Here is a 21,248-nt window from a genome sequence, read left to right as displayed (position 1 = left end):
CCTGATTATGTATGAAGACTATTTTGGCCAATTTTTATGATCAAATCCCGATGATTTTTCAAAATTAGATAAATATGAAACTGCCGTTTTTTTCTAAGATAATGAAAATTTGATAAAATGATTCATTTTCAAAGCATTGTTACACAAATTTAGAGTATATTTTTGTAAAGAAGATATTTCAAATGATTTCACTAAAATCTGCTTGCAGGATCAAACTATATTGTATGTCCTTATCGTCAACATTACGACTCGACGTGGCAGCGTAATTATACCTCCATCATAGCTAATTGGATGCCTCTTGCGAGTCGTGCCCCACAAATAGGCCTGGGTACCCTCGCGAGTTAATTTGTTTTGAAAACTATTTAAAATAGCGTGTGTCACATTCAAGTTAGCAGTGGTTGTCGAACTAAAGTACATATTGTATCCGACCTTAACCATTAAGGGAAAGTTATTCCCTTTTGAAACTACTAATTTTCATGAAAGTTGATAATTTCAAGTGCCGTTATTGCAAGAACTTAAAATATAGATGGATTTAGTTTCACTTGTAACCCAGAATAGACTCAGGTAAGAAAACTAGTAGTGAAAGACATAACATACTGACGGATGGAATAAAATGCTCTGCAGGGCGCAGCTTGATACGACCGCAGAGGTCGAACCCTGAACAGTTGGGGCAAGTATGGACACAACATTCAAGCTTGATACAGCTCTGAATTTGGATTCTGATTAAATATTTGAAACAGCATAGGTTTCTGACACAGAATGAATGTGGTCTAAGAACTTAAAAATTTTAAATTGGACATTCACCTATTATGGTCCAATATCCAAAATATAAATACATGGTTAGATTCAGCATATCAAAGAACCCCAAGAATTCAATTTTTGATGAAATCAAACAAAGTTTAATTTTGGACCCTTTTGACCTCAATGTGGACAAAGTTGATAATGGGGCCCAAAGATCAAAAATCTAAATACATGGTTAGATTCAGCATATCAAAGAACCCCATATATTCAATTTTTGTTGAAATCAAACAAAGTTTAATTTTGGACCCTTTTGACCTCAATGTGGACCAACTTGAAAACTGGGCCCATAATCAAAAATCTAAATACATGTTAAGATTCAGCATATCAAAGAACCCTAAGAATTCAATTTTTGTTAAAATCAAACTAAGTTTAATTTTGGACCCTTTGGACCTTAATGTAGACCAATTTGAAAACGGAACCAAAAATTAAGAATCTAAATACACGGTTAGATTCGGCATATCAAAGAACCCCAATAATTCAATTTTTGATGAAATCAAACAAAGTTTAATTTTGGACCCTTTGGACCTCAATGTGGACCAATTTAAAAACGGGGCCCAAAATCCAAAAACTTAATACACGGTTAGAATCAGCATATTAAAGAACCCCAAGAATTCAAGAATAAATCCCCATTGAAATTGGTCAAGAAATAAGCAATTTATACGAAGTATCTTCTTTTGCACAATACTGTGCAATTGAATATTTCTTGCTATTGCGCAATACTGTACAATTGACAATTTCTTGCTATTGCGCAATATTGTGCTATTGGATATTTCTTGCTATTGCACAATACTGTGCAATTGAAGATTTCTTGCAATTGCGCAATACTGTGTAATTGAAGATTTCTTGCTATTGTGCAATACTGTGCAATTGAAAATTTCATGCTATTGCACAATACTTATTATATAATAATTAAAACATCCTGTTTGGTGTGTATCTCCTACCATATCATTATTATTTGCTTTTAAATATAAAACAGAAATAACCAACTTAAAATGGAAAATTTTAAAAGAAAAAAAAAAGGAAAAAAAGAAAAAAAAAATCCCATCCCCCAAATTTTTTGAACCCCCTTATGATTCATCACCCCAAACTCAATCCCAGCCTTCCCTTTGTGGTATGGTACCTTGCAGTACAATTTCTGAGAGATCCATACACTTGAACACAAGTTATTGTCTGGAAACTAGAAAAATGCTTATTTTTGGCCCTTTTTGGCCCCTTATTCCTAAACGTTTTGGGCAATTACCCCCAAACTCAATTCCAGCTTTCCCTTTGTGATATGGAACCTTGTAGTACAATTTCAGAAAGATCCATACACTTACACACAAGTTATTATCATGAAACTAGAAAAATGCTGGTTTTTTGCCCCTTTTTTTGCCCCTAATTCCTAATATTTTGAGGCAATTACCCCCAAAATCAATCCCAGCATTCCTTGTGTGATATGGAACCTTGTGGTACAATTTCAGAGAGATCCATACACTTGAACACAAGTTATTGTCTGGAAACTAGAAAAATGCTTATTTTTGGCTCCTTTTTGGCCCCTTATTCCTTAACGTTTTGGGCAATTACCCCCAAACTCAATTCTAGCTTTCCCTTTGTGATATGGAACCTTGTAGTTCAATTTCAGAAAGGTCCATACACTTACACACAAGTTATTGTCATGAAACTAGAAAAATGCTTGTTTTTTGCCCCTTTTTTGGCCCCTTATTCCTAATATTTTGAGGCAATTACCCCCAAAATCAATCCCAGCATTCCCTGTGTGATAATAAACCTTGTGGTACAATGTCAGAGAGATCCATACACTAACACACAAGTTATGTCTGGACGTTACAAAAATGCTTATTTTTGGCCCCTTTTTGGCCCCTAATTCCTTAACTGTTGGTACCATAACCCCCAAAATCAATCCCAACCTTCCTTTTGTGGTATTGAACCTTATGGTAAAATTTCATAGAGATCCATTAACTTAAACTAAAGTTAGAGTGCGAAAACCAATGTGTCTTCGGACGACGCCGGACGACGACGACGACGACAACGACGACGACGACGACGACGACGACGCCAACGTCATACCAATATACGACCGCAAAAAATTTTTGCGGTCGTATAAAAATGACGGACGCCAACCGATGAGAAAAGTTCATAATTTGGGGTTGTTGAAGTACTAGTATCCTTTCCAGAACAAATGGGTTTGGTTGTTAGTTTTGATTAGTTTCCTATGTTGTGCTTTGTGTACTGTTGTTTGTCTTTCTGTCGTTTTTTGTTTTTGTCATTTCGTTTTATCCCTTTGGTATCTTTCGCCTCGTTCTGATTGCTATGTGCTTAACGAATATATGAGAGGCAGACTGGCATTAGAGAACAGGTAAAACATAACTACAATAGGTATGTTCTGTAATATGAGTCGATCGGGATGAAGCGCGGGCATATTGACTTGCACTGGAAAACGAGGTTGTAAAGCAAATTATCCTTGCAACAGCCTCCTATTGACTATGTGCTGGTAGCGTGGCGCTCTCCCTAAACTAGGCATCTGATTGAACGTCCCATTCCAGCACCGCGTGGCAGCATATTTATACATCCAGCAGAGCAAATCGGATGCCTCTTGCGAATTTTGCCCAAGTTGGAGAAAATGACGACTTTATTTCCCCCTTGGTCCCGTCACGGGTTAATTGGATTTAAAGCCATTTCAACTAAGCGTGTATCTTATTTAAGCTATCAGTGATTTTCGAACTACGGTGCATGTTGTATCCTACCTTGACCTTTTGGGGAAACCTATCTCAAACATGTTTTTCTTCGAAAGAACTTAACTATTTTAGATAATGCTTACCATGAAAAAAATGAAAATTGTTAATAATATATCTATACTGATAGGATAAACTTATGTAACAATCAATCCAATTGGTTGGTTCCGCAAAGTAAGTCGATCTTCATGAAAGGCGGGAATTTCGACTTCCACTGAAACATGAGGGTAGTATGTTCTATAGGGGCATACATTTTCCATTGCATCAGGCAACCTACAGTCCTCAAAACTGTTGTTGCAAGGGTGCTTTACCGTGCACAGAGCTTGGCACTAGTCCTGTAAGAGATAACAGAATTAATGTAACTGAGTATTTGCACATTCCGTAGTCAAACGGACATTCCTCTTTAGCAAAGGTTCTACTGTCGAATTGGAGAATTCCATGCAGGCTAGGGTGACCATATTTATATATATATATATATACCCTAGTCAACTCATGTTGTTTTATTCTACTACAAAAACAGAGCAAACTGCAAATTTTCAGATATACTACGCGCAGACGCACGTACCAAATTATAGGCCTGGTATCTTTGATGAGTTTCGACTACCTCATCCGTGATCAGGTATTAGGTGGATGAATGTTTACTACCTCATCCGTGATCAGGTATTAGGTTGATGAATGTTTATGTGATCAGGTATTAGGTTGATGAATGTTTACTACCTCATCCGTGATCAGGTATTAGGTTGATGAATGTTTACTACCTCATCTGTGATCAGGTATTAGGTTGATGAATGTTTACTACCTCATCCGTGATCAGGTATTAGGTTAATGAATGTTTACTACCTCATCTGTGATCAGGTATTAGGTTGATGAATGTTTACTACCTCATCCGTGATCAGGTATTAGGTTGATGAATGTTTACTACCTCATCCGTGATCAGGTATTAGGTTGATGAATGTTTACTACCTCATCTGTGATCAGGTATTAGGTTGATGAATGTTTACTACCTCATCCGTGATCAGGTATTAGGTTGATGAATGTTTACTACCTCATCCGTGATCAGGTATTAGGTGGATGAATGTTTACTACCTCATCTGTGATCAGGTATTAGGTTGATGAATGTTTACTACCTCATCTGTGATCAGGTATTAGGTTGATGAATGTTTACTACCTCATCCGTGATCAGGTATTAGGTTGATGAATGTTTACTACCTCATCCGTGATCAGGTATTAGGTTGATGAATGTTTACTACCTCATCCGTGATCAGGTATTAGGTTGATGAATGTTTACTACCTCATCTGTGATCAGGTATTAGGTTGATGAATGTTTACTACCTCATCCGTGATCAGGTATTAGGTTTTCTTGGTGAAACTACATTGAGTACGAAGTTTGAAAACTAGAAATTCAACCATCAAATGTTTAACTCTTTCCCTTCCGGAGCACCAAAGTATAATTCTAGTTTGTGTTGTTGGTTTGTATTGTTCGATGATTGTTGTTCTGCTGTTTGTCTTTCTTTTTTTTTTCTTTCTTCATTCGACAAAGGCTTGTTCATGTTGTTTTCCCTTGTTAGACTTACTGGTATGATATTTGATTGTCCCTTTGTGTCTTCATGTTTCACAGGAAATAAATACATTCGGTTAATCAGCCTTTATTTTAAAGTAAGAAAAGTAATATGTATATATAATAGATGCCTACTTATGTAACAAAAAGTAATAACACACAATTGCATATATAAAAAAACAATACTTGTACACTATATCTCACACTAAAAAGTATAATATAAATGCAAAAATATATCAACATACACTAAAATAACAAAGGCGTTTGGGGCTTGGTTCCCCTTTTATTATTTTCAACGTGATAGACATTTTCATGAAAAAAATATCATTTCAGCAGGTTTTCCTTTCTTTGCCGTATTTTTCATCCTACTTACACAATCTTACATTGGAAGCAGCAGTTTGTTTGTTTTTCATTACACAAAACTATATTAAAAAGGGAACGTTCTGTCCCAAGCGCGCCTAAGTGTAAAACTGATGTAAAACAAAAACAATAATGCATATATTTTATATGAAGATGAGGTTGAAAACCACAATTCAGAGCGGGGTTATCGTTACTAATAGTTAATTGATTTTAAATCAGTAATATTTTTCATGCCAAGCAAGATCTTTATAATTACATACATTTTTCAATTTGAATTTTTAATTAAAAAAAAACCAACATTGACCTAAAAAATGTTTTATATTTCCCCCAAATAATACTAAATTACTAATTTTGAAAAATCTTTAGCACATTAAGTTTCAACTTATTCATAGAGAAGACAGAATGCCAATAAAAAAACAAGTTAGTCTTACAAATAGGAAGGGGGACTGTTTGACGGAAAGTATTGAACGCCGATGTTCAGAAATTTGGTTCCAAACTTAATGGGAAAACGGGATAAGATGACTCGAAATTACTTTATGTACTTAATAAAATAATACAGAGCAAAGGAACAGTAGTTGCTTTGTTGTACCAGTTTGCATCTTGTTTCCCTGTACAAACACTGAATGTATATACAGTATACAAACAATCAAAGCTATATTAAAGCACATTTTACACAATGAGGTAATGGACTGAGTATTGCACTCAAATGCTGCAAATAATATTCAATAATAGTAAGTATATTCTCAAAATAGTATACATTATGGCAAGACAAAGTGTAGCTATATATGCATTGATAGTTATGTATCATTTATCATGTTTATACACACATACAAAATATATACAATTTTCTGGAGAGAAAAATATTCTAAAAATTATGCGTATCAACATTAATTTCTAAGGCAACAACCATTCTTATTTTGAGGCGAGAAAATGTTTTTATTAAATAAATGGTTTGATTTCGAAATTTCAAATGGGATATGAAAAAAAATTGTTTCCATTGAAAAGTAAAAAAGAAAAAATATATTTGATTTTTTTTTCTAAGTTTTTGTTCCTGTATTGCTATTGAAAAAATGTTGTTTTTCATTTAAGTCGAGGGAAAAAATTCATGCTCCACCAGAAAAGATGAACGATAGATGCATAACCAAAATACATTGCAAATAAGGCAGATTTAGTTATTTCTAAAGGCCACAGAAGTTTTAACATCTTTCAAAATTACTATAAATCTAATTTAAAGTGGCATACGATTTTCAACAAAAAGCTCACAATGTTTGTGGCAAATTTATTATTATGTTTTAAGAAAAACAATTAAAAGCGGTCATATCTTTGAAGAAAATTTTGATTGTACACATAATTTTTCATATCCTACAATAGAAATTTATATCTATTATTTCCATATTCTTATCGTCAGAAAATAAATTTGTCACGTGAAATCCATACATAGTTTTTGTTTTCCCTATTTAATGGTGCTTACTGGCACATTGAAACTATCATGAATATTCCGGCAAGAGCGAAACAAACCCCACCAGTAGTAGCCAGACCAAATGCCCAGGCTAAGTTGTTGGACTCGGAGGCATAGATTATGATGGCGACCAGAATGCAAGCTCCTGTAAAGAGAATAAATATAGTTACATCCAACAAAGTAAGCAGAATTGTAATTTGAAAATAAAAAAAAACATAAACATATATCAGACTATGTAAGAAGAACAAGACGGAATGTATTATGATAAAATTGCAATAACATAAGTTCAGGAGAAACTCAGTGGCGGATCAAGGTGTGGGGGCGAAGAGGGTGGAATCCTATTTTGATCGCAAAAAAAAAAGTATATGATGTTTTTTAACGATGTATATAAATTTTTAGTATAAAATCGTCCACTATTGGGAATTACCCCCTTTCAAAAATCATTGATCCGACCCTGAAACTACCGGTATCGTGGAAATATATATGTAAAAAGAAGAAGAAATTACACAGACTCGTCAGTAATTATAATTGCTTCTTTTGGTTCCTAAGCATTTGTTCAGTATTCTGATATGTATATTTAATAACGATTTTTTTTTATGAAAGTAAGAAGCATGCATTATATGCAGTCTGATTAAAATACAGATCATGTTTCTAAGCTTTGCTAATGCACCGTTCTACTTTCTGTTTTAAAGACCTTTCGGGATCCTCTGGTTTTGTCGGAGTAATACAGACCTCGAAAAAATTGATGGCTGAAATTGCATTGGCTGATGTAATAATTACCAGAACCGAATGTAAAACGGAGTGTTTTCAGATCCTTATAAGCAAAGCTTTGACAGATGATATGTGTCTTAATCAGATTGCAGTAACGCCAATTTTTTATGATATTCTACATCTTTTTGTTTGATATCACATGATCACAGCATGTTTAATATATTCTACGTTTCAGTTTGATGTCACTACATGTGTGTGGTATTCTGTTTTTTTTTGGGGGGGGTTAGGTTTGTGTTGCTTCAGTGTATGGGTTCAAAACTCGACATTTGCATAGCTACATGTGTGCAATGCAAAACCGTAAGAGGAAACAATCTCTTTCTTTCATTTTGCATATTTCGAAATTGTGAAGAAAAAACATTTGAAGTTTTTGTAGATAAATTTCTTCTATAACATGTATAAAGCCAATGGTTCTTTGTAATCAAATATACACAAACAATCTGTATCATGTTTATGAGATCTAATGTGAAGACCGTGTATTCAGTTAAATTCAATGCAAGTATTTTTGTTCATACATATCCGGAAGGACTGATTTAGGTGTGTGCTGTTTGCAGGGGCGGATCCAGATTTTAGGTTACGGGGGGGTGGAAATTTAAAGGGTCGCCGAGCGTAGCGAGGCGAAAATTTTTTTTGAGGCAAAATTATCGAAATATTCTTTGTTAAGCTGAGGACAACCCATGCTTTGCAAATTTTAGGGGGGGCGCACGCCCGCCAAGCCCCCGCATGAACCCGCCCCTGGTTTGAATACACAATATATATTAATAAATAACTTAACCAATGTTTTTTTAATGCATTTGATATCTCGAAATTTGACAAAATTGTGCTATTCTCATAAAAGTTCAATTAACATGAAAGTGAAAAATGAAGCTTTCACCTTTTATTATAAGAAATCGGTATTGTTCAATGATCACACAAGAGACACTACTGAAGAAGCTTTGATAATAAATATACCAATAAAGAGATTGAATAGAGAATGAAGACAGGGAGTGTCTATTAGAAACCAAACAGATATAACGATACCTTGGATTCAGAGGTCCATGCATTTGACAAGAAACTAATAAGAGGTTATATATTACATCACAGGATGTAGATGCATCTAATACGAACATTAAAAGACTAACACAGAAAACTTCAAATGGATGATGGATTTACATCTATAATTATATCTACTTATACTGTTGTTTTTACTTTCCTCAAATTGGTGCAAAGTAGTGATAGGGTGAGCCTAATCATATGCAAGTACGTAAGTGAAGATCTTATATCTTCAAAGAAGAGTAAATTCTTAGATGTTTCACTAGATTTTTAACGGTCGTCCAAAATTCCCGCCCTTTACTCCGATCAACTTATCTACTGTATTAATTATATTTTATATTGCATTCATTTGGAAAATGCCTGTATCAAGTCAAGAATATGACAGTTGTTTTCCATTCGTTCCGTTGTTTGATATAGTCGAGTATTTGTTTTTGCCAGTCCCTTATTTTAATTAACCATGGAGTTCAGTATTTTTGTAAGTACTTTTTTTGTTCTCATCTTTATTATACATGAAGTATTTGCCACTGGACGGTAAGCAAGCTACAATCAATCAATGTAGTGCGAACGTTTTCGGAATAATGAATTATATTTATGTTTCACATCCTCCTATTAATCCACAATGTACATATACATTGCAGACGCTGTAGACAATTCCAAAGTCAAAATGAAACAATTTGGACATTATAGTAATAGTCATAGCTGCATGACGTACATTTATTACGAGCCATACAGTCTACATTCGAGCGTCAAAGAAAAGCACAATCACTGTGGGCAAGGAACTAACGAAAAGTCTGCAGACTGCGATTTCCTACATTTGTGTATATTTTCTAAAGGTGTATGCATGTTTTTTTTTTACGAATTTATGACTTGCATGTGTGTATGTATTTAATCTTTATAGGTATAGTGTATAGTGTATGTATATTTGTTGTGTATGTTACATTACACAAATCGGAATTCAGTAGAATCCAGAATTCACCTAGTACAAATTGAATTTCCATCTACCCGAATGACTGGTTAAAATTCAATTCTGATTTATACAAATTTTAATCCAATACAAGTAGAAATTGAAATATCCAGATTGGTACTAGGATGATTTTGGATTTTAAGTTTATGTACTTGATAAGTACAGGAGAACAAAACAAAAATGATAATTTAAATGCCACTACCGATACTTTATTACACAAAATAAATGGGGAATGTGTCCATGAAACACAGACGATGCCCCCGCTTGCATATAGTGTTATAATGGGACATAACTCAAGAACGGTAAAAGTGACGCTACCCAAATTTGTATTTGATCTAAGATTTGTGGTAATAGGCATTGTGTATAAGTTTCATAACATTTGGCTGAGGCAAACTTAAGTTAGAGAACAGAAACGAAAAATTCAGCATTTTTTTTTCCATTTGTAAAGGGGCATAACTCTAGAACGGTTAAAGTGACGCCACCAAAATTCATACTTGATCTGTGTTTTGTGGTAATGAGCATTGTGTGTAAGTGTCATAACATATGGTTGTTGCAAACTAAAGTAAGAGAACGGAAACCAATTTCGGGACGTACGGACGGAAGCACAGACGAACATGGGTAAAACTTAATGCCCCCTCCGCTACGGCGGAGGCATAAAAATTAAAACATACATATACATTCTGAGCTTGCTTTTTGTAACAACCAGCATCCTTTTATGCGGTAAAATATGTGATATAATTTTGTTTTATTCATCTTTTATACTCATGATACTGTTGTTTTAGAATGCCTTTCCTTTACTGGTATTTATTGTTCATGTATATTCTTCAATGTACATTTTATTAATAATTTACTGATCACGATTTAAAAGGGGGATGGAATAGATCTCAAATTACTAAGATAGATAAGATAAGATAAGATATTTTATTTCCAATTATGGGCCCCAAAGGGCATAAACATTACAACATCAATAATTTTTTCATAATACAATACAAACAACATGAACAATGAGATAAAAAAAAAGTTAAACGAGAACTATTTAAGTTCTTAAAGAATACGTAGATAAAGAATCTATAGTATGTTTTTTTTTTTAATACTAATGCATTTTATTGCAAGTGTGGTTGATATAGATAACAAACAAGCAGCCCAAAAAGAAAAAAAGAAAAATAGATATCCACATATGTATAGTACACAAAAAGTTGGATCAATTAAATATATAATAATTAGCCAAAAAGAAAGTAGAAATTAAGCATGTCCATGACTCATCCTGTGTCAGCAGCAAATAGGAAAGCATTATGGTTTCCTAAAGGCAGCTGACACCAGGGGGCGATACCTTATGGGCCATAGGCATGTAAAATGTGTGTAAATGTCTCTTTCCTACCTGTATCAAAAGCAAACAAGGAAGCATCATAGGTAACTTGAATGCAGTTGATACCAGGGGACGATGCCTCAAGGGTATAAGAGAACATTTGAATAAATAATATATCTTAACAATTATTATTTTTTTTTTTTAATCGGCTAGTATGTTTGTGATATTCAGATGAATATAATTTTCTATGTCCAATCAAATGTATATACACACATAGATTTCCTTTAACTAATCTTCACTAAGGAAGATGTTTCAAATTACTAGTTTAACCCCGCCACATATCATGCATATGTCTGGAACCTCGTCAGAATAGTTGGTGTATGTCATATCTCAATATGAACAAATGATGAATCGCTATGTATAGAAATGATTGTTGTTAGCATATCTTTGATTGCTTCCGTTAAAATTAATCACTACTTAGTATTAATAGCCTCGTAATGATAAAGATCTTGATATAATGTATAGACAACTGTCTTTCGTTGAACATTGTTGTCCATTGAAAGTTTTTGATTTATATGTGTGGTTGGGTTGCTGTCAAATTGACGTATATTTCCTTTTTTTTATAATTAATACGTATGTATGATTGTGCATATACATGTGTATATGCTTATAGACTTACCAGTTCCTAATAATAAGATGACATTAAAAACGGCGATGCATTTACTTCCAGAACATCTCCCTACGCAGATAAATATACCAATGAATACTAAACAGGCAATAGATCCGATTAATCCGAAACATTCAAAGGTCTTCACTGCAGTAAACCAGTCTCCAACTGAAACAGATAAAATCCATTATCTTTCATCATGTTGATATATGAGAACTTAATTTTCCGTCTATATATATGCATAGATGTATGAACCCATGGGTTTATACATTTATATGATATATGAGGGCCTGGATAGTGAATAATGGGCCAATACTGAAGAAAAATAGGCAAAAAAAAAAAGATTAGAGAAATATAAGCAAAAAAAAAAAAAAAAAAAGAATAGAGAAATATAGGCCAGAAAAATAAAGAGAAAACAGAAATATAGGCTAAAAAATAAAGAATAGCAAATAATGAGTGCTAAAATGTAATGAATATTAGAGATTCTAATATGACGTGCTGCTTTCGCAACAGCGAAATAAAATTCTCGATATCTCTATATTTACTCACAGATGTACAAATTGTTTACCTCAAACACTTCCATATTAGCAGGAGCACATCTTCAACATATCATATGTACAATCTTCCTATGTAGTTTCAGGGATCTGGGTTTAAAGCTGTAGGAGGAGTTGATTACACAAATACATGAAATAAGGCACCTACTTTCCCCCTAACCCACCCACGCGACCCAAAATCACCATACTATCAGTTGGTTTTGGACTTCGTTCAACTCGGGCAAAAATATAGAAAAATAAAATAAAATAAAATTTTGCGAATTCTATGAATGATCTTTTTCAAGCTGAAACTTAAGGTTATTCCGTTACTTATACGACCTAACGTCCAAAATCGGATTATTTCTCATAAAAATAAAGTTTTAAGGTAGATGTTGTGCATGTCTATTTCATCGTATTATTCACACATTTATGGATTTCAGCAAAACATTGCGGCTCACTCCTTAGTAACGAAATGTTAACTGTTGATTACACGGTAAATATAGTGGCCAACGCATAATAAATGTTTGAGTTGATAATTATAAGGATTAAACAAATTTTTTCAGAGGTTATTTAAGAAATAATCCATGCAAGCTATAAATATATTGAAAATTTTTAGATTCATCTTACAGGGGGTAAAATAGAACAGCCACACACACGGCACATTTATCTACGCTTCATTTTTTTTTAATTACCGTATTTTCTTATCAGCATGCATGCCATAGATTTGTTGGAAATTTTCATGTGACCTGGGCCGTAATATTAAAATTTTATCCCGACAGTATGCAAAATTTATATAGATGAAAAAAAAAAACGGAATAAAATCTTGACCCTGAAGGAGAAAATCTGTTTAACTTTGTTTGTAACTTTAACTTCAAAAATAAATAACTTATATGACTATATGTGTCCTGAAGCTACATGTAGCACGCATAGAGCAGTTTGTTATCCTCACTGTTTTAATTATTCAATTTGAATTATTCATCTTCTTTTTTCATAATTTGATTATCTTGGGAATATTTTGCCATGGAAAGATAATAATTTGATTATCTTTGGAATATTTTGCCAAGGAAAGATAATAATTGGATTATCTTGGGAATATTTTGCCATAGAAAGATAATAATTTGATTATCTTGGGAGTATTTTGCCATGGAAAGATAATAATTTGATTATCTTCGGAATATTTTGCCATGGAAAGACAATATTTTGATTATCTTAGGAAAATTTTGCCTCGGAAGGATAATAATTTGATCATCTTGAGAATATTTTGCCTCGGAAGGATAATAATTTGATCATCTTGAGAATATTTTGCCTCGGAAGGATAATAACTTGTGACAAAGAAACAGAAGATATCAAGGGGACATTCCAAAGAGAAAGTGACAACGCCATGACAAATACGAAAGTGACAACGCCATGACAAATACGAAAGTGACAACGCCATTACAAAAACGAAAGACGACATAAAGAGGCATAAAGACAAAAAAAATCATCAAAATACTACATAAAAAGTTATGGACTGAGCAAGACGAACCCCGCTTAATACTAGGGATGATCTCAGGTGCTACGAAAGGGTATTCAGATCCTGCTCCACTAGTGACACCCTTCATGGTAAGGACTAATTCGGTGATAAAAACTCCAATTCGGATTATGTCAACTAATCTGTTTCCTTTTACAGTACACGTATAGTAATGAAATCACTATGAACAAAATCAAAACAAAACAAAAACAACTTAAAAATTAGCGCAACAAAATTTATGTATAAACCGAGAAAATTCATCCTTCCTTGTTTCAGAAACTCAGAAAATGACATAAGTGACCTATAACCTATGATTCCGGACATATAAGGTCATCGTTTGATGGATTAACTCATATGCAGTATTTCTGATAAATTTTAACCGATAAATTGGGATAGTCGAGCAAAATAATAACTTTTTTTATTTCCTTATACTTATATTTTCTCTCGAACTTTTCCAAAATTCCCACTTTGAGAAGATCATTCACTCCCTCAAGACGTCTTGGGTTAAACAGGGATTTTTTAACTGGCAACATATTTGTTACGTTTGGAGGACGTGTTTTAAAAAAAAAACAATCGGCAATCTTATGGGAACCAACTTTGCTCCTATTCTTGTCGATGTATTGCTTTATTCCAATGAGGCTGATTTCATACAGGAAGAAAGAAAAGAAATTAGGATTATCTACGCAACTGAGTTATGCTCAGATGTGAAATATAACAATGTGGTGCAAATTCAGGGTGATATAATAGAACAATGTGTAGAAATGTAAATGTCACGTGGAAATACATATTCATCTCCTCTTAAGTTGTCGTTATCTTGTGATCTAATTATTATGAATGATCCATGACGTTAACATCTAATTAACATGTCAGTTATATGTCTGATAGCTGGGAAATATATAAAAGTGTGATGATTTTTTTTATGGAATATATAATTTTCGAATTTATCATTATATGAATTGGGTGGTTTTTTAAACCCCAGCCGGACGTCTGCACTCCCCCGCCCATTATAATGCTTCCTATTAAACAAGTTATAATTTACGGCCCTGAAAAATAGGACAAAAATACAAAGAATAGGAAATAATGCATTGAGGGGATGCCAAAATAAGGAAAAGAGAAAAACGGCATAAAATAAACAGACAGAAACGAAGACGCCCTATCTTGACCCTCAAAAAGTTACAAAGATCAATATACAAAAGGTAAAAAAATACTATGATTAACGACAGCATTTTTGGTAAAATTCGCTTTTATTAGAAAGCAATATAATATCAAGTTGTGCTAGGAATTTTATCTAAGTTAACCATGTTAACTGTTTTAAATAAATTTAATTTGATCTGCTGATTCAATGCACACCCACATCAAACTTCGCCTTTATATCAAAAGTACGTTAAATGTTGTAGAAGAACACGTGAACGCCCCTGTGTATGTGTTACTCATCAATCATTCAAAACTACACAGTACACACAATACATTATCAACGAAGTACATGTGTATTGTGCATCAATATGGATAACAAAATATTCAAGAAGCTGTCATGCATACAGCGACATTACCAACTTATCTACACATATAAATGTTTCAGTTCTCATGGGAACAACAATCTGCAGCGTAATGACCTTGTGCTGAGCTTAACGCGATTACAAAAACAAACGTAAAAACATTGGTTGGGAAGTGCAGTGAATGGTATTTAGATCTATAGCGAAATATAACAATATCAAATGTATAGGCGATCATTTATAAATTATTCAGATAAATCCCGGCGAGCCGTCTGAGGTCACAATGTCAGGCTTCATATTATAGATAAATTCTAGATAGATATATAGATCGATTTGATTTCCAATAGAGGACCCATTATGGGCAAAATCAATTCAAAGATTTGTATATTAAACATTTATAATATACATGATATAGATAATACCCAATAAAAATCAACAAAAAAAAACCCCAGCTCAAACATGACGTGGAATATATTAATATGACTTTATAATATAACCGTATAAAGTTAACCATAATATTCATTGTTCGTTGATCATGCACAAGAAGCAGCATCATCAGTGGCGGATCCAGAATTTTTGAAAAGGAGGAGGGAGGGGGCACCTTATTTCGGTTCTATAAGCAGTTTACTAAGGGGGCCCGGACCTAATCCCCCCCCGTAAAATGTGAATTTTAAAAAACCAGGAACATGTAAGGGGGTCCGGGCCCACTGCCCCTTCTAACTCTGCCTCTGATCATATCCATCATCGAATACAGGACTTATACGATATGATAAAGAAGAGAAATTAAGATTAAATATAAGATAATGTTACTTATAATACCATATTTAAGTATATGGCACTTCTGAATCGGATGTTATTGTTTATAAAGATGTACCAGGGTAATTAAAACCAGTCGTATTGACGGTAAATACAGCAGACATTTGTCAAATCTATTTAAATCTCCATCAAATAATGCAACATAGCTGTAGGTCTATGTTCTGTCAAAAATTAAATAAATGGAATAAAAATGGACACACGATGAGTAGATGAGAACCTCTAAATTTGCTCCAAGTTCAGCTGTCTAAATTAGTTTAACATACCAATTTAATTAAACCGCAATCTTTGATAATTATTATATACAACTACGTACTATGTATGACCTTGACTACTCACAATATGTTTATTAGTAAATTTAAGTTTCAATTGGGGAAATTCTTACAAATATGCCAGACGCGTACATCGTGGGTCTCATTGGGGTCTAAGCGTGACCCGGGATTGCCGATTTTTTGTAAGCGTGACACGTGAAAGTCAAATTATTGTGCCGTGAAAACGGTAAATGAAGTCTAACGGGACACGGGAAATTACAAAAAAATGAGAATTGCTGACGTACATAGTGTAAGCGGGATACGGGAATCTGACAAAACAGTAAGCGGGATCCGGGATCAGAACCCCCCAATGAGACCCCCTACATCAAAAGGTGACTTACTATACAAATCCTTGTTAACAGTAATACATACATTGTACATGTAATAGCAAATAAATAGGGAGTAAAATATATATTTTAATTTTATCAACAAAGTATGTTAATAATAATAATTTTATTTACAAATTAATTTACACCAATATGGGTCCAGCAAAAATACGAAATATAGCACATTATTAACACCACAGTTCAAAGAGAGGCGAAAGATATACCACAGGGACATTCAAACTCATAAGTCGAAAATAAACTAACAACGCCATGGCAAGACAAACAGACAAACAATAGTACACAAAACACAACATAGAAAACCAAAGACTGAGCAACGCGAACCCCACCAAAAACTTGGGGTGATCTCAGGTGCTCCGGAAGGGTAAGCAGATCCTGCTCCACATGTGGGACCCGTCATGTTGCTCATGTTAAATGGATATGGACCTTATTTTCGCAACTTTATTTTTTGTAATTTATATTTATACATGTATTACAGCTATCCAAATAGATTGGTATGTAAAATGATGATGTAATTCAAGGCCAGGGACATGTTCATGTTATTTCTCTTTTCAATCATTTACACAAAATGTAAAAAATGGGTTCATAAAAAATATTCCTATATTGGTATGTAATTATGGTGGTGGCTTAGCAACTTTTTAAATTTTAAAGTGAATTTTACTTAAAATTAGAAAATTGCATATTTGCTCTCTCAGTCCTGGAAAATCCAGAGTATGCCATTTAGCAAAAGTTCACATTTATCCGACGTCTAACTCTTGTGCGGATTCAGAAATTGCTAACAGGGAGGGGCTAGATTTTTGCATGGGTCAATTAAAAAAAACTGAAAAAGAGGAATCTAACCCGTGACCCCTCTACATTCACCAGCCTACAAGTACTCACCTCCGATCTTGATATCCGTGTCAATATCACTACAGGAATCTGTAATTTTGCTACACGCCTGCCATAATCCTACGTTAGCAAATATACCACTTGACCAGTAAGGTGCTCCAAATCCAATTATATGGAGGAGGAATCCAACAATGATAAAAATTAGAGCTAATTTAATAGCCAAAGCTGCATCACTGAGTCCCATGTTGTCACTTAATCTTTACAGACGTAAAATTGGTTATGAATACTAGAAATCGATTTTTGTAATACGGCAATCACACACACACACTAGTCTGACAAAGCGATGCGAAGTCAACGCCCAATAAAACGTATCGACAGCCTACACACAACTACAAAAATCCCATTAATTTCGACCCAGATTTCAGTGTTGTTGTACGATGTTACAGTCGTATGTTAATAATAGAGGCGTTCGGAAGGTAGCTGACGATATATTTTTTTACTGGAATTTCATTGACTTGCAACAAGTTTCAATCACAATCTTTCGAAGTTTACATGGCTATTTACGCAAGAAAATCTAGATGTATATAAATGTTTGGGAAAGTATTTATCTAAAAATCTGGACTGTCTGGATATAAGGAGAAGTTCAAAGATAATAAGTTCAAATTAGCCACACGTATACTTATTTTGAGTGGTATATTTTATAGATGCTATTTGTATTACTAGTGTCTGATTCTGTCCTGGCCTTATATATAGTTATTGTAAAACTGTGTTACTCAATTTAATATGTATTTGTTTGTATGGTGATAAAAGCTCTTTATCGGGCCCTTTACTTTGAAATAAAATATTCTTATTCTTTTTCTATGCCAAAAAACGTTAATTATGTTTTATGGACTTGATTGGAAGGTCTTCATTTTTGTAAATTGTTTTGTGCAATTTTTCGCCATTTTTTATTTTTTAGTGCCCGTTATTTTCAAATCTGTATATTTAAGCACACCTTCTTTCCCTAGTTTTTATTTTTTTTAACCATTTTCTCTATTTTTTTTATTATTTTCTATTTTGTAAACCCCATCCAGACCCTCATTTGTAAGGCTGGAGATGGGCGAATGAACTTTTTAGATTTCAATCACATTGTTTGAAGTGTATGTATACAAAGAGTCGACTTATTCACTTGAAACACTTCTACTTACCACACAAATACAATATCTTATATATACAATTTTTTTTGTGTGTGTATGTTATTAATACGAGGCCTAATACATAATAAATGTGTTTGTATTGTTTTATCTCGAACTGTTGATATTACCAGGAGCGGAGCTAAGAATTTTGAAAGGGGGAAAGGATTTCCCGATAATTGAAGATATAGCGCCGAGCGAAGCGATTCGAAAATATTTTTGGACGATGTTATACTAAAAATTTATATATATCCTGAAAAAACATGATATTTATTTTTTTTTTGCGATCAAAGAGTACGCCCCAAGAGGATCCTCCAATGATTACTGGCATATCAAAAGTTTTTGGCCTGTGGGGCCCGTTTCTTTTTCTTTAAGTGTACGCCCTTAATTGTGTAATTGGCATAACCCGAGACTACTGCTTTACAGTATCAGGATAGACTGCTTGGTACAATTTCCCTTCTCTTATTTATTTCTTCCAACTAATTTATATGTTTACCGAGAACTGCCTATATACTAATTGCCCTTGGAGAACTTCTTCTGCAGATGTCAATATAATGAGAATCTCGTATGGTAAAATTGAAAGAAGAAAAAAAGGAAAATTAGGAAAGGATCCGACATGAAGCAAGTCTATATCAGGGGTAACACAACTTTATTATATATTTAAATCTCGAAAATGGTGAGATTAATACATGAAGTTTGACAGATAAAAAGTGATAGTACTATAATTAAAGTCATTAAAGCGTAATTAACCTTTACCATACATGTCTTTTTCATTCATGCATTATTATATAACCATAGTAACATTTTTGAATTATTCATCAAACTTAAGGTATACAAGGAACTTTTTATACCGGGTCAAATTTTGTGTGATTCCGGCTCAACAATGACAATTTCTTTTCCTGTAAACATCCATCCGTCCCTCCCTGTATCCTCTGACCTCGTATGATCTCTGTAATTATGAGACATAACCGCAGAATATAATAATCATATCAATGTGTTTCCGCTTATCGAAAGTGTCATGCACGGGGTGTCATGTGATTCTCAACTAATAGTTAAGTAAATTAATGTAAATAAATATATATTTCACTTAAATTTTTGTATAATTCATGTTGTTGTATTTCAAAATTCATTATTATAATATATTTCATGTTGTTGTATCTCAGAATTCATTATTATAATATTGTTCAATATTTTATTGTCAATTAAAGACGCCCATTACACGCCGAACAATCAAGTTAAATTAGATACAAATGATTACAATGATTTGGTTACAATTAGATTTATGAATAAAATGAAAAGAAAAAGAAAATGACATACTGTATATGTATATATATGTTTTAACTTTGACAAATATATGCCCCTGCTTAATTTAAGGGGGTACCGAACACTTTGACTAAAATATATTTGGCTCGTTTAATTTTCATAAAATTTCGATAAAATATTTACTTTAACCTGATGACTAAAATATAAAAAATATCAAGAAATTTGAACCACACAATTTACAGGAATAATTTCATTAGATATGTAGCAGTTTGACAACACTACTTTTGATCATCGAGAAGCTTGATTTCTGTTTACTAATAGTATGTGATTGAAACGTTCAGCTGATTTTAAAGAGTTAACTCCCTTAGGTGTTCTGTAACCCCTTAATTGAAAGATGACCCATGACATACAAAATCAATTAAACGCTATCTGTATAGGGAAAAAAATACGAATACATATATGGTAAATATCGAGGCTTAAAGACTTAAAGAAATGAAATGTTACAGTAGATAAGCGTATGGGTCACAAAATGCTTTTCAATCACATTTTATTATCCTTAGATACCCCCTACCAGGGCGGATCAACCGGGGTTCGAGAGCGTACGCCCCTTTAATCGCAAAAAAAAATAATTTAAAAACCATCTTGCATTTTTCACGATATATTTTTAAAAATTGGCATAAATTCGTCCAAAAACCTGTTGGTATATATTTAATTATCAGCAAGTACGCCTCCCCTTTTAAAAATCCTGGATCTGCCCCTGCCTACAATATAGTTGAAGGGTATGTTTATGTTGCAGTACAAGTCAGTATTCAGAATCCAGAACCACCCTGGAATTACAATTTCTACTGGTATACTTTGGAATGCGGATTTACACTAATTAGGATCCAGTAAAAATTTGAATTCCAATATCGCCTAAAGATGTAGAACAAACAAGAGGCCGAGTTACTAGGAGAATCCTAAATTGTACTTGGCCGAGGTACTAGGAGAATCCTGAATTGTACTTGGCCGATTTAATACGAATATCATGGTATTTACTAGACCGAGAAACTAGGAGTATCCTGAAGTGAACTAGGACAAGGTACTATGAGAATCCTGAAGTGTACTAGGCCGCGGTACTAGTACAGAATCTTGAATTGTACTATGCCGGGATACTTTGAGAATCCTGAATTTGAACTAGGCCGAGGTACTAGGAGAATCCTGAATTGTACTTGGCCGAGGTACTAAGAGAATCCTCAATTGTACTTGGCCGAGGTACTAGGAGAATCCTGAATTGTACTTGGCCGAGATACTGGAGAATCCTAAATTGTACTTGGCCGAGGTACTAAGAGAATCCTAAA

At 33.6% G+C, this 21,248-nt stretch overlaps 1 protein-coding gene and 1 long non-coding RNA gene across 3 annotated transcripts; both read right to left on the bottom strand.

Annotated features, from left to right (window-relative positions):
- Positions 1-4,049: 4,049 nt before the first annotated feature.
- Positions 4,050-4,852, bottom strand: LOC127723239 (uncharacterized). 2 transcript variants are annotated; one of them, XR_007991949.1, is made up of 3 exons: positions 4,699-4,852; positions 4,371-4,493; positions 4,050-4,134 (listed from the first exon to the last, which is right to left on the bottom strand). It is a non-coding gene; the product is annotated as an uncharacterized LOC127723239 (long non-coding RNA). The 2 variants fall into 2 exon arrangements; XR_007991950.1 differs by lacking the exon at positions 4,699-4,852 and adding an exon at positions 4,535-4,597.
- A 1,418-nt stretch (positions 4,853-6,270) lies between these two features.
- On the bottom strand, positions 6,271-17,934 carry LOC127723237 (uncharacterized). Its single transcript, XM_052229804.1, has 3 exons — positions 17,528-17,934; positions 11,657-11,812; positions 6,271-7,052 (listed from the first exon to the last, which is right to left on the bottom strand). The coding sequence occupies exons 1-3, from the start codon at positions 17,718-17,720 to the stop codon at positions 6,916-6,918; spliced, it is 486 nt and encodes a 161-aa protein (XP_052085764.1). The 5' UTR covers positions 17,721-17,934; the 3' UTR covers positions 6,271-6,915.
- Positions 17,935-21,248: the final 3,314 nt, after the last annotated feature.

Source organism: Mytilus californianus, unplaced genomic scaffold, assembly GCF_021869535.1.
Source record: "Mytilus californianus isolate M0D057914Y unplaced genomic scaffold, xbMytCali1.0.p SCAF_13, whole genome shotgun sequence".
In the NCBI taxonomy this organism is placed as follows: domain Eukaryota; kingdom Metazoa; phylum Mollusca; class Bivalvia; order Mytilida; family Mytilidae; genus Mytilus; species Mytilus californianus.
The sequence above is the reverse complement of the archived record's forward strand: the minus strand, read 5'-3'. Positions and strand labels throughout refer to the sequence as shown.

Excerpts from the sequence above, each read along its gene's own strand:
- LOC127723237 (XM_052229804.1), bottom strand. The coding sequence starts at position 17,720 with ATGGGACTCAGTGATGCAGCTTTGGCTATTAAATTAGCTCTAATTTTT. Across the intron at positions 11,813-17,527 it reads CACGGATATCAAGATCGGAG|TTGGAGACTGGTTTACTGCA; the intron begins GTGAGTACTTGT and ends TATCTGTTTCAG. Across the intron at positions 7,053-11,656 it reads CATCTTATTATTAGGAACTG|GAGCTTGCATTCTGGTCGCC; the intron begins GTAAGTCTATAA and ends TTCTCTTTACAG.